General features: G+C 49.6%; 3 protein-coding genes across 3 annotated transcripts; 2 read left to right on the top strand and 1 right to left on the bottom strand.

Annotated features, from left to right (window-relative positions):
* Positions 1-805: 805 nt before the first annotated feature.
* BDV37DRAFT_231962 (uncharacterized protein) lies at positions 806-5,266 on the top strand. The gene is made up of 2 exons (XM_032080368.1): positions 806-922; positions 1,128-5,266. Exon 2 carries the CDS (start codon positions 1,250-1,252, stop codon positions 5,180-5,182), a length of 3,933 nt encoding a protein of 1,310 aa, XP_031936751.1. The 5' UTR covers positions 806-922; positions 1,128-1,249; the 3' UTR covers positions 5,183-5,266.
* Positions 5,267-6,228: 962 nt separating this feature from the next.
* Positions 6,229-9,435, bottom strand: BDV37DRAFT_260628 (mitochondrial protein Pet127-domain-containing protein). The gene is made up of 5 exons (XM_032083245.1): positions 9,068-9,435; positions 8,585-8,935; positions 8,368-8,533; positions 8,253-8,316; positions 6,229-8,195 (listed from the first exon to the last, which is right to left on the bottom strand). Exons 1-5 carry the CDS (start codon positions 9,254-9,256, stop codon positions 6,539-6,541), a joined length of 2,427 nt encoding a protein of 808 aa, XP_031936750.1. The 5' UTR covers positions 9,257-9,435; the 3' UTR covers positions 6,229-6,538.
* A 932-nt stretch (positions 9,436-10,367) lies between these two features.
* ade1 (bifunctional aminoimidazole ribotide synthase/glycinamide ribotide synthase) lies at positions 10,368-12,933 on the top strand (the record flags this gene model as incomplete). Its single annotated transcript, XM_032088146.1, has 3 exons — positions 10,368-10,647; positions 10,703-11,230; positions 11,288-12,933. 3 exons carry the CDS (start codon positions 10,368-10,370, stop codon positions 12,931-12,933), a joined length of 2,454 nt encoding a protein of 817 aa, XP_031936749.1.
* Positions 12,934-13,129: the final 196 nt, after the last annotated feature.

Genomic DNA, 13,129 nt, shown 5'->3' with positions numbered 1-13,129 from the left:
TCTTTTTCTTTTCCCCCTGACTCCATCATTTTTTTTTATTTTTTATTTTTGTTTTCTCTTGGGTGGAAGATCAATCTAATAGTAATCAATAATTTCAATTGACCTTAATTTCACTCTAGTCTTTTTTTCTCTCTCTTTCGCCTCTCCCCACCCTTATTACTTTTACATTGCAGGAAAATTCTCAGCATTGTTCCCCTTAAGCAAATCAACAGGAAGAAGAAAACAAGAAGGGAAAAAAAAAAACCCCCCCCCATCGTTTGCAGCGAAAGAAGTCAACCAAGTGACATCATTTGGGTCCCCGCCCGACCCTTTGGTTACGTCGGTCGTTGGACCGAATCAATTCCATCCGATCTACACTTCTGATCTCATTTTCTCCGGATTATCGTCAGGAACTTCTTCCCCCATCTCCCGACCCAACAATCGCTTTCTTTAGCTTTCCAACATCTTATTGCGGGCCTTCCGCTTTGGTTTCCGCCTGTCGCCCCAAAAGTCGCTCGTTGTTTTGCTCTGCATCCGGCCTCAATATTGCCTCTTCCGGTCTTTTCCTTCCCCTCCCCCGTCACCATTGGGAGTGATTGATGTGTCGTGCTTGAGTTGCTGGTATCATTGTAACCCTCCACGTACTCTACGACCTCTCTTTCGCTTTCTATTCACTTGGGGATTGACATTGAATTCCTCTTGCTCCCACCTCCCCCTGTAACGTCGGTGGTCGGTTACGTTACCCTAACAATCGCTATACTTCCTGGGGGGGTTTGACGTTGTCTTACCTTTGTTGGTCGCGGCCTTGTCTCACAAATTCTTTATTCTCTTATCTTTATTATCACCCTCACTCCGATCGTTGCCTGTGCACGTCGTCCTCGTCTTCTTCCTCTCCTCCTACAAGCTCAGTCAGTCGCTTCTCATGGCATCTTGACGGTCTACTGTACGTTCCACCTCCCCTCTCCCCCCGTCTCTTTAGCGCTTGCTTCTTATTTGTTTTCCTGCGGTCTTCTCCACCTTCGTACTTTTCACTAGTTGAATCCTAGTTGCGATCGCCTTGGCTTGTCTTGCGGCATGCCATTCCACTCGTCTCGTTGGATGATAATAACTAACTAATTCCCTGTCTTTTTCCGGGGGTTCGGATTTAGTGAGAAACGGCACTGAGGTCGTCGATGTGATAATTCCTCTTTCTCCCAACGCCACTCTTTTAGCTTGCTTCACTTCCGTGTCTCCTCCTTTTACCCCGTAGTTTGCCTTCCCTCTCCCCGTCATGGCTGACAGCAGTCTGGGGAAGAAAGAGCGGAGGAAAAGTCTGAGTGTGTTTAGCCCGTCGACGACCTCGTCCCTATCCGGCCTCGGTACCCATGATCGATCTCCATCCGACGATGTCCAAGTGGTGAAGAAGAAACGACGCAATTCGGGATTCTTTGGTGGTCGGAACCCTAGTCCGCCCGAACCAAATCATGGCCTTCGGCGCTCCGGAACGGCCGATACGAATGCTACTGCATACGCCGCGGCGATGCCCAATGGGGCTTTCGAGGCGTCTCGTCCCCGACGGAAGTCGATACAAAAGAAACGGGCCTCCGTCTTTGGATCTCTTCGATCATTTCACTCGTTCGAGGACGATGACCGGTCGCTAGGCCGCTCGAAAACTTCGCCATCTATGGACGATGACGAGGCCTCCGATTCTCGACAAGGCATTGGATCTATAATCTTACATCATGGGGAGATCCAAACCACCGGCGGCATGTGGAGGAAAAAGAGCCAGTATCTCGTCCTGACCGATACCCATCTCGTCCGGCTGAAAAGCCAAACTAAAGCAGCGGACATGTTTCCCTCAATCCCGCCGTCCTATGCCCGGTCCGGTCCGAGCAATCGCCAGTCCATAACCTCGATCAGTTCATTGGGGGATCCGCAACTCTCCACTACAAGCGATTCGGCTGCGGGAATCCCGCTGAATAGCATTATCGCCGTGTACATGTTGGATGATGGGAAACCCTCCTCCACGGTGGAGGTGGCATACCTAGACGAGCGGGCTCACAAAGCAGCCTTCATCCAAATGCAGACGCCTGATCTGCAGGAACTCAACCTGTGGATGGTTGGAATTCGTTCTGCAGCCGAACTAATTCGACAGGGCAACCCTCTGCCTTTTGATCAGCGATCGATTGAATATGTCGTAAGGATGCTCGAATACGAAAGAGACTATGATCCGGAGACCTTTCGCATTTTTCGTGTCATTCAGATGGCTTGCAGCAAGTCGCAGGCGCGGACATCCTCAGAAGATCTTACCAAGCTATCCCCCACCGGATGCTATCTTGCCCTCGGTTCACATAAGCTCCATCTAATTCCTCTCCAAAAGGTTTCCAACCGCGGCTCAGCCGTGTCCTTAAGCGACCTAGACAACGCAACATCGTTCGGACTGATGAATTTGACCTGCTTGTCTATGGAGTACGGAGATGATAGTCTGCACCTCACCTTTCGAATACCCCTATGTAAGCCTTTCTCGGTCTTCCTAGCGTCTGTCCACTCGCTCGAGGTCGCCTTTTGGATACGGCAACAAACGGAATTTTTGCGGCCTCTCTGGGTCAGACAACCCTATGATTTCATCGTGCCTCGCGATCTGGGTAACGAATCTAACTTCCCTCCGGTGGATCTAAATGAGGATTATGGTTGCTTTGACCGAACACTAGTTGCCTACTCGGCCAGCTATGATATCGATACCTCCAACATTCGTTATACGATTGATGTGCAATGTGATGACGCTCCGTGCTTCAAGCTTCTACCTCCCGCCTCGCCATCACGCCGCAAGTACACAGCCTTGGAACTGGTTGCAGTATTGCGAGCACTGCGGTACAATGAATCGTTCCGGTCTATCTCATTCAGCGGCGTCAGCTTGGATGCACTTCAAGGTCTTCGTGACTACCATGGCCTGGATAAAGATATGCTTCTCAGCCGTGCAGGCGCTCCAATTCACATTACAGGTCAAGAGAGTCTCTCGGTTCTGTCCCAGGAGATCCGTGCCCTAACACTGAAGAGCAACTGGCTTCGGCGCTTGGACTTCTCTAACACTCTAAGCCGAACCCCCAAGTCCGACAACGAAAGCCATGATCCGGGTTGCGGCATCCCAGAGGCGATCTTTCCGATATGTCGCCGGGAGCTGACAAGTGTTGATTGGGTTGTGCTGAACGGCATCCAGCTAGGGGACTCGGATCTCGATTACCTCGTAGACGCAGCTTCCCAAGGAGCAAGTCAGATGCGAGCGTTAGAGGTAGGCAATTGCGGCTTATCGGTTCACGACCTCGACCTGTTACTTTCCACCACCGTTGCTCAGGCTCACACGCTGGAAGCAATCAATATTTCAGGCGTGCAGGGCCGACTGAGCCCTGATATCCTTCAACAGTATCTTGGCTACTTTAAACGGGTCAAGAAACTTGACTTATCACGTATCTCCAGGACGTCGGGGTCCGATCCGTTGATAACTGCGGAGACCTTGATCAACTGGCATCTTGAGGAGCTCTCATTGAGTCGGACCAAAGTAAACCGGGAGACGGTGGATGCAATTGCTACCTACCTGGCCAGTGATCGATCGCGAGGGCTGCGTGTGCTTCGTCTTGACCAATGTGGGCTAACAGGGCAAGACGTGGCTATCCTTTTACATTCATCGGTGGTTTCAGATTGTTCTCGCGACCTGCATTTACACGTCAATGAGAACCGACTGGACTTAGGGTGCTCGTTTCTCTTCGACGCACTCGCAAAAAGCAAGTCGCCGCCTCATCTATCTATGCGAATGATCGACTTCAAAAAGGAAGAGCAGTTTCGAGACTTAGTCGAGGCTTTGCGCAAAAACCGATCCCTGAAGTATCTTGATATCTCGAAAGCATCCCTGCCGTACGATGCAGGACCGGAAACGTGCAGAGCATTGCAGTTAATGTTCGAAGAGAATGAGACGTTGGAAGACTTGGATATCAGTGGAGAAAGTGCCCACCTAGATGTGGCGAGATTTGGCATTGGTCTCAATCTAGCACTGACTGGTCTGAAGAAGAACAAGTCCTTGAAAGTGCTGAGAATCGAACACCAAAAACTGGGGTTACAGGGCGCAAATACACTGGCCTCCGTACTGGAGGAGAATGACTGTCTTCGTGAGGTCTATTGTGAAAACAACGACATCAACTTACAGTCGTTCACCGTTCTAGTTAACGGCCTGCAGCGGAACAAGTCTCTATTGAGTCTATCATACATGGACCGCGATAGGATTCACTCACTTGACAAGGTGCGCCGAGAGGTTGAAAGCGTCAAACGTGATATGGGTGTCGCGCAGAGTTCCACTACGAGTACTATCCGTCGATCACTGAACGCGGCAAAACATGCGACAGTGGGACATAAATCAAGTAAACACTCGCATGCGTCGGGCCACCTTCGCTCCGGGGTCTCTATGCCCAACAGTCTGGCAGCTGCCGAAACCTCACCTTTCCTACACCACGACATTGAAGTGATCCTGCAATCGCTGAATCTGAAATGGGACGCGGAGGTTTCTCGCCTACGTCGTTATCTATTCCGGAACTTCAACGTGGCCAATGGAATTGAGGTTGAAACTGCTGCGCTTGACGGCGATGATGCTGCCAGCGACGGGCGCCCCAACACGGCAGCGAGCCTCGCGACGATGCTGGACAACCTGAAATTCGACGTAACAGTATCTGAAAAGGAAATTCAGCCAAGGCCGCAGACAAATACACAACCGTCGCCAAAGGCAAGCCAGCCCAACGAAGCAAGCCATCTAGACATTTTCCGAAGTCTCGACACGGAAACCAGCATACAAATTGAGCCCAGAATGCGCCCACAGACAGCTCCTTTCTCTATTGAGTATGCACCTCATATTTTACCGTCAGATTACGCCAGTTCTAGTGGGCCTTCGTCACGGCTAGCAGTGCCGGTTCCTTCTATGCCACCCGTCGTCAGTAAATCCAGCAGTGTTCGCAGTGCCCGCAGCTCCAGTACCGTTTCTACCAGTGCGGGTACAGCTGCGAGTGCCCGCAGCTCATATGGCACAACTTCGTCGACGCTAAGAGGAATTCTTTCGGGAGGCGCATCAAGAGAGCGCAGACGGACGGAAAAAATGAGGCCCGGAGCTGTTTGCGTTTCTCGTGACAGACCGCCGACGTTGCAATGGTCACCGCCCAAACTTGACCTAGGGGACTTTCGATAGTCCTGACACTCGTTCAAACCCCATTAAGAGAAAAAGGGGGTTCTTCTCCTTCGCTTATGGGACGAATCACGAAATCTGAGCCACGAGACCCATTGAAATACATTTTCGCTAGTCGAAAGATTTACCTACTCCAACGGTCCCTATGAAATACTTCAACCTTTCTCTCTTTATCTGCCCCCCCCCCCCCCCTCTACGTCTGAGTCGTCCCCTGTCTTTGGTAGCACTTCTCTCAATCGCACGTCTTGCAGCTTGAAGGATGAAAGCTGCTTGCTATCCATTCTGATTGCATGGCGTCTCTCATATCCTCCTCCGCCATCCTCAATTGACATTGACCTCGACTAGCTGGTGTTCGCTCTGGCCTGTCTCGAGTGTCTTTTTTATCTTTTTCACCTTACTTTCCCCCTTGCCTCCGTCTGCCTCTGGAAAGGCCAACATCCAACCACCAAGAGACGTACTTGGATTGATATTTGCGAGTTTGGCGTATCGGTTTGACGGCGTTTACCCCGCGCAATCTATCCTATTTGAGGGGTCAAATTCTTTAGGTGTTTTTGTGAAGTCTATCGGGAAATGCGTTGCTTTTTTGAGTTCACTTGATGCCCTAATTGTTAATGTCATAGAACCTATCTTCATCGGTCTTGAAAGATTGAACCACGGGATTGAATTGGGCTATTGTTTTGGGGCTTTTGTAGTATGGTGTTAGACTGGATATATAGCGGTACTACGTATGTATGTATATATGTATATATTTTGTGAATATAGACTGATCCGATTATGTTACTTTACTTGGCTGTGATTCAAGTTGATGTTGGGTTGTATATGTGTAGTGGTCTCACAAACACCCCTTGCACTTCACCAAGTATTGTCAACTGGTTGGAATCCAAGGAACCTGAGAAAAGGTCCTGATTCATGGGTTATTGTCTCCCTCTTATCTTTATCCACAGCATCTCATTGCTACAGAAGCCAACCTCAACACTACGACTAGCGTTGAACTTCTCAGTGCCACGGATTTATTACGTATATAGATTGCGCTGAATGTGAGTGGATTAGGTGTCTAAAACCCGCAAGTAAATTATATACCAACTGAAGAAAAAACAGCCAATCGTATACACAATGCTATCTAGAACCCAGACGCAGTACCCTGGGTTGGAACATCAAACAAACGCCATACAGGAATGGTACAGGCCGAACGCCCTGGATGCAAACACTCCAATCCCACAATCATAAAACCTGGAGTGCGAGGCAATATTATACATAAGATCTTGAGAGGTATCTGTAGAATGGAGAAAGAAGTATTATAAGGTGGATGAATGAATGGGACGCATGACTGGGTCCTTGCTGATCCCCAAAGTTGGCTGATTAGGCTGCATCGTCCAATACAACGATGCCATTCTCTTTGTCCAGCTTATTCTCTGTCTTGCGGTAGTCTCGGCCCTTTTTGCTGATCTCCCGTAGTCGCCGGATGTATACGTTGTTTGCGACGTCTTGTTCATCCTCTCCTCGGCCCGTGAGAGCCTTCTCCCGACGTTTTTGACACGCTGCATACAAGGCGCGTGCTTTTTCTCCTTTCAATACGCTTAGTTCGTACTCGACAGTCCATTGATCGTTTGTTTTTAAGTCGTTAGGCCGTTCAACGATTCTACCGTTGACAAAGTTCTTAGTCACAAGAGTCATTGCAAGTAACTCGCGGCCGTTGTTAGGGGCTTTCTCTGCGACTTCATTTTCAACTTCCGAGAGGAAGGCCTCGTCAAGTGGCGCTGACGAGTCATATTCTGCTTCATAATCCTCGGGGCCAACTTCTGATGAGCTCGTCTCTTCATCAACTGACCCTTCTTGCTTATCAGAACCGCTAGACGGCTGAACCTCTTCTTTACCATCTGTGGATGGAGCGTCTTCTTCCTCGGAGGGAGCTAGGTTCAAAACACGTCGCTGATACGCATCGATTTCAGCCTGATTTCTGGTCTGAATAGAGTGGATCTCATCATCAGTGACGGGTTCCGCGAAGATGTACATGAACGGAGTTTGAGCGTCTCGGGTTTCAAAGTGAAGACGAATGGACCTTTCGGGGAACTTCGCCGTGACTTTGTCTAGAATCTTGTTCCACAATGCGAGGCTCAGACGGAACTCTGTGTCACCCAATGCCGTGTCATACTGGCCATGCAATGTTTGATCCATTTCCGGTAAGCTGACGTACTGGAATCCGAAAATACGCTCAATGTTGTGAAAGGCAACGAAGATACCATCCATACGGCCAATTCGCACCTGAAGAGAGTATTTAAGAAAAGCCGCTCGGATCATGTCGTAAAATTCGCGTTCGTAGGATTCAAATGCGCCGTAGCGGTTTTGAATTTCATAACCAAGACCACGTTCAAAGTTACGGGCGTCCATCCGAATTGAGACTACAGCCCTCGTCTTGAGATCGAACATGCCAGTTCCTGGAAGCCTAGGATCATACGCATCCAACTGAGACCTCATGAGGAAATCACCAAGCGTAGAATAGTGATAGGACTCAGGAATAGCCTGTTCCTCCTCGGCAGAGATCTTGTTCTCACTTGACCGCCTGTAGCGTTCAAAATCATCCTTCGGTAAGGTAAGGAGTTTTTCCATTGATTTTCCCAAGTTCATCAGGATATTGGCAGACTCAAACTCTTTGTCAGCGTCGATGGCGTAGACCCCATCTTGGTATCGGAGAAACATGGCTGAAGGAGCACGAAGGAGACGTGTGAAGGACCTCAGTTTATCTGGAAAGCCCTGGGACAAGGTCCGAATATCAACTCCCCTCCATGCCGAAAGGAGATAATGAAAGTGGGATAACACAGAGGTCATGCTTGAAGATGATCCTATGTACTTCTTTTTTTCCTTCACCGCTATATCCCGGAGCGTATGATCCTTGGAAGAGGTGATATAGTCCTTCAAAGCATCGAAATCGAACTCGGTGACGGGCATGATCTGGCCCAAGTAGGGGTCAAAGTTGTAGACACGAGAACGGGGGTCCCGAAGATGGTAGACGCCCGGGCTGGAACAAAAAGGTAAGTTTGGGCCCACTTCTGAGACAGGCACTTGGGGTACTTACTTGAACAAAACCCTTTCAAGGCCAAAAGAGAGTCGCGGAACGGGCGCTGTTTCAACATCCAGAGCTAGTGGTAATTAGAGTGTGTTCGATGTAGCTAATTGACAAGAATACGCACGATTTAACTGCAGGTCTTTCGATTCGACCTTGCCATGCTCCTTTGCGTGTATAGAGCTCATAACGAATGACAGGTTCTTAGGGCTTTCCTGTTCTCTTACACTTGTAGCTTTCGTTGAATCCAGGTGAGAAACGATCGATTGGAGCGACGACTTGATACGAGATGTCTAACATTGTTTAGCGATACCAGTAATGCGGCGTCCATAAGTTATGCTCACCGGATCTTCTTCAGTCGCTGCAGCACGCTGTTCTTTCTGATCTGGGTGGTCTTTCGAGGCTTTCGTCTTTTGCTTCTCCTTGGCTAAGACTCTCCGAGCTTTGATCGCAGGCATCTTTCGAGCCTTTCCAGTAATTTTCTTTGGTCCCTTGCTAGTAGTACGCGGCGACTGATCCTTAGATGGCTCACCATCCTCGGTTGGCGAGGTAGTGTCATCATCATTTTTGGTGGTGACGGCTTCATCATCGTCGCGAGCATTGGAAGTCGATTTGAGGCGATTGAGTCTCTTGTTGTGCTGTTTTGGATGTTCGCCAGGAGTCCGGCTCTTCTGGTCTTTCTGCAGTGGTGGGCTCTTTTCATCAAAGCAAAGTCAGTCTGTGTTACATACGCCATAGAGTAGGCGAGTTGTAAAGTGCGATTGGACGACGGGAGACACAAAGTAGACAGTTGAATTGCAAAATGCATGGTCCGGTGATGATCGTACCTTGTCTAGAGCCGACAAACCCTCTGAGACAACCCGAGGGGATGCGTCTTCAATGCCCGAGTTTGCGCGATATGGAGTGTTGGAGTACAGACGGAGCCTAGTGCGACCTCCGAGCCTCTGGGCTAAACAGGAGATGCAGACATGTTCGCGGAGAGGGTCTGAAACAGACCGCAAGGAAGCCCGGAACATTCAGGTCAAGTATTTCGGAGCAGCCTCAGGAGCAGTAAATACTGATATTTCTGTCAATTGATAAGAGCGGGTTGAAAAGTGTTGATGCTTGAAAGTTGAAAAGGTTGCGCAGCTTCATTACAGTTGCTCTTTTTTTATTTTTCTGCCGTGCAGCTCCTGACCGCTCTGGGGGTGACGAGAAGCCCGGCGGTATGGATCATTCTGAAATTAGGTCGTATGTACAGTACAGTACAGTACGATGGTGGCAGAAACATGCCATACGGTATATATACAGTATGTATCACGTGGGCGACAATCAAAGCCATTCTGTTCGTGTTCTCTTTTGATTTCTGACACTTTTCAGTTTCTATATTCCTTGGCTAAGTGTTGAACATCGTAAGTATCGAAGGGATAAGAGGTAGATGCTACTCATTCGGAGCCGAACTCTTATCGGACAAGCCCCATCTCTCCAGATTTCTTTTGGTCTAGCCTTTGTACTGATAACAGAACACTCACTACACACACATGTATATGTATTCCATGTATCCATATTCTTGTACGGGAAGAGAGTGGGGAAAAAAACAAAAAAAAGAAAAGAATTACACCCAGAATTACTCCGTAGAAGGATATATAAAAAAAAAAAAAAAAACCCAAAAAAAAAAAAAAAAAAAAAAAAAAAAAAAAAACCTAAACCAACGACTAATAAAATACACTCAATCTCATAGCCAAATCCGGGGTCGGAGAAAAAGACGCCCCGCCGTCCCGCCAGCAGAAAAAAAAAAGGTGCGGTGACTCTTAACACCCCCGAGAACTCAAGATTTGGTTCTTCCCCAAGCGATACACTTGCTATACATGCAGCTTGCTCTCAAGTTGACTCTCTAGTGAGGTGAGTACTGGTTCTGATATAATTGTGTGTTTGTTGAGGTTTCTTGGGTATTGAAACCTCAACAATGATAAAAGAGAGGGGCACTTCCACTATTTCATATACTATGGCTTGCCCCTCCATTCTTTCCGCCCTAAAAAGCAGTCCACCACATATGTTACCTCTCTGCAATACTATTCTCGTGAGGGTAGGAAACCCAGTTCCTAATAATTTCCTCAATTAGGTTTACTCGAGAACACTGCATTCGAAATGTCCCAAGAACAGTTGCGCGTCCTCATCGTCGGCAACGGCGGCCGCGAACATGCCCTGGCTTGGAAGCTGAGTCAATCCCCTCGGGTCGAAATCGTGTATGTCGCCCCAGGCAATGGTGGAACTGGCTTGGGGGCTCCTAGCAAGATTTCCAATGCCAATGTCAAGGGCAATGACTACCCTGGCCTAGTGGCATTCGCTCAAAAGAACGGAGTCAACTTGGTGGTTCCGGGACCGGAGGCGCCTCTTGTGGATGGCATCCAAGGATATTTCCAAGCAGGTGGGGAGAACCTCAGTTACAAACAAGACAGACGACATGTTGACATTTCGATAAGTTGGTATTAGGTGTTTTGGCCCTTCCAAGGCCGCTGCGCGCATGGAGGGCTCCAAGGCCTTCTCCAAGGATTTCATGAAGCGCCATAACATTCCCACAGCTGCGTACGAGAACTTCCGCGAGTATGAGCCTGCCCGTCAATACATCGACTCCATTTCCCACAATGTTGTCATTAAGGCAGATGGCCTGGCTGGTGGCAAGGGTGTTGTTATCCCGCAGACCAAGGAGGAAGCCCACCAAGCACTCCGCGAAATGATGTTGGACCGCCAGTTCGGCGATGCTGGTAACGAGGTTGTTATCGAAGAGTATCTCGAGGGTGATGAGCTCAGTGTTCTCACCTTCAGTGACGGCTACACTATCCGCTCCCTCCCTCCTGCACAGGATCACAAGCGTATCTTCGACGGTGACCAGGGTCCCAACACCGGCGGTATGGGCTGCTATGCCCCTACCCCAATCTCTTCTAAGGAAGTCCTTGAGGAGATTGACCGCACCATTGTGCAGCCTTCAGTTGACGGCATGAGGCGAGATGGTTTGTCCTTCCACATTGGGCACAAAATTACACCAATAGAGCGCTAACTGCTTCAAGGTTTCCCTTTCGTGGGTATCCTCTTCACCGGTCTTATGATGACGAAGAATGGCCCTAAGGTCCTCGAATATAATGTTAGAGGTGGAGACCCGGAGACTCAAACTCTCCTGCCCCTGCTCAGCGATGACACTGATTTGGCGGAGATCATGGTTGCTTGTACCGAACACTGGCTCGACGGTGTCTCCATCAACATCAAGCCCGACTTCTCTACCACCGTCATCGCAGTGGCCGGTGGATATCCTGGATCTTATGCCAAGGGCAAAACCATCACCCTTGACCCGGTTCCGGAGGACACCTTGATCTTCCATGCCGGAACTACACTCGTTGGCAACGAACTCCAGACTGCTGGTGGTCGGGTCATTGCTTCTACCGCTACAGCATCGAGTCTCGAGGAAGCTGTCCGCAAGAGCTATTCCGGCATTTCCACAATTCACTTTGAAGACATGTTCTACCGTAAGGACATCGCGCACCGTGCCTTCAGGCAAAGAGATGCTGTTGAATCCCAGAAGGAGTCTCTCACCTATGCCGCTGCCGGTGTTTCCATTGACGCTGGCAATGACCTCGTCAATCAGATTAAGAGCTCTGTTGCTCAGACCAAGCGTCCTGGTACAGATGCAGTGATCGGTGGCTTTGGGGGTCTCTTTTCTCTGGCTGCTGCCAACTCTGCCTACCACCCTCACTCCCCTACATTGATCGGAGCCATCGATGGTGTTGGAACCAAACTCAAGATCGCACACACCGTGGGAATCCACGACACGGTGGGTATTGACCTTGTAGCCATGAACGTCAACGACCTGGTCGTCCAAGGCGCAGAGCCCCTGTTTTTCCTCGACTGCTATTCTTGCGGTAAATTGGACGTCAACACGGCCTCTGCTTTCGTCACCGGTGTTGCCAACGGTTGTGTGCAGGCCGGATGTGCCCTCATTGGCGGTGAGACTGCCGAAATGCCTGGCCTCTTCATTGACGACACCTATGATGCTGTGGGTGCTGCCGTAGGTGCGATCAACACTGTTGGAGACAATGCTCGTGCTATTCTTCCAGAGACCTCCGCTATGCAAGACGGCGATGTTCTCCTCGCCTTGGCTTCCTCCGGTCCTCATTCGAACGGGTACTCTCTCGTCCGGAAAATCGTCGAACGCTCCGGATTGAGCTACAACGACCCGGCTCCTTTCTCAATGCCTTTCAGCAACGAACCTCTTTCCCTCGGCCGTGCCCTCCTTACCCCAACCCGCATTTACGTGAAGCCTCTCCTGAAAGCGCTCTCCATCCCCTCCAGCAACAAGACTACCGGCCCCTTCTCGTCAGCCATTAAGGGTCTTGCCCACATCACTGGTGGCGGTCTGGTTGACAATGTGCCTCGTATGCTGCCTTCGACGCTGACTGCGCATATCAACGTCTCTACCTGGCAGCTTCCGCCAGTTTTCGCCTGGCTTAAGAAGAACGGCAATGTCACTGCCCCTGAGATGGCGCGTGCGCTCAACTGCGGTGTGGGTATGATCATTGCTGTTGAGAAGGAGGCCGCTGCCGCAGTCAAGGATCTGCTGCAGAAGGAGGGAGAGACGGTCTACGAGGTCGGTGAGCTCAAGAATAAGAACGAGGGAGAGGAGGGATGTATCCTCCAGGGATTGGAGACGTGGGACGCTTAGATGCACTGTTGTATATTCATTCGGTGATATGCGATGATTCACCCTTCGGGTTTTCTTTTTTTTTTTTCCTGATGTTTTATCTTCTTCTGATTACTGTGCGACGATGGATGAACTCAAGACCAAAGCAGATGAGAATTTTAAAAGTGAACAGATTATGCATACGTCAAGTCTATATAGATGCTAGACTAACTCGATG

The sequence above is a fragment of the Aspergillus pseudonomiae genome, assembly GCF_009193645.1.
Source record: "Aspergillus pseudonomiae strain CBS 119388 unplaced genomic scaffold BDV37scaffold_97, whole genome shotgun sequence".
Taxonomy (NCBI): Eukaryota; Fungi; Ascomycota; class Eurotiomycetes; order Eurotiales; family Aspergillaceae; genus Aspergillus; species Aspergillus pseudonomiae.
Note: the sequence above shows the minus strand (reverse complement) of the source record. Positions and strands in the feature narration are given on the sequence as shown.

Bases quoted from the DNA above. Each gene is read 5' to 3' on its own strand.
- BDV37DRAFT_231962 (XM_032080368.1), top strand. From the start codon at position 1,250: ATGGCTGACAGCAGTCTGGGGAAGAAAGAGCGGAGGAAAAGTCTGAGT.
- BDV37DRAFT_260628 (XM_032083245.1), bottom strand. From the start codon at position 9,256: ATGTTCCGGGCTTCCTTGCGGTCTGTTTCAGACCCTCTCCGCGAACAT. The intron at 8,936-9,067 runs GTACGATCATCA...TTTGATGAAAAG, and splicing joins GTTTGTCGGCTCTAGACAAG to AGCCCACCACTGCAGAAAGA. The intron at 8,317-8,367 runs GTGCGTATTCTT...AATTACCACTAG, and splicing joins GAAAGACCTGCAGTTAAATC to CTCTGGATGTTGAAACAGCG.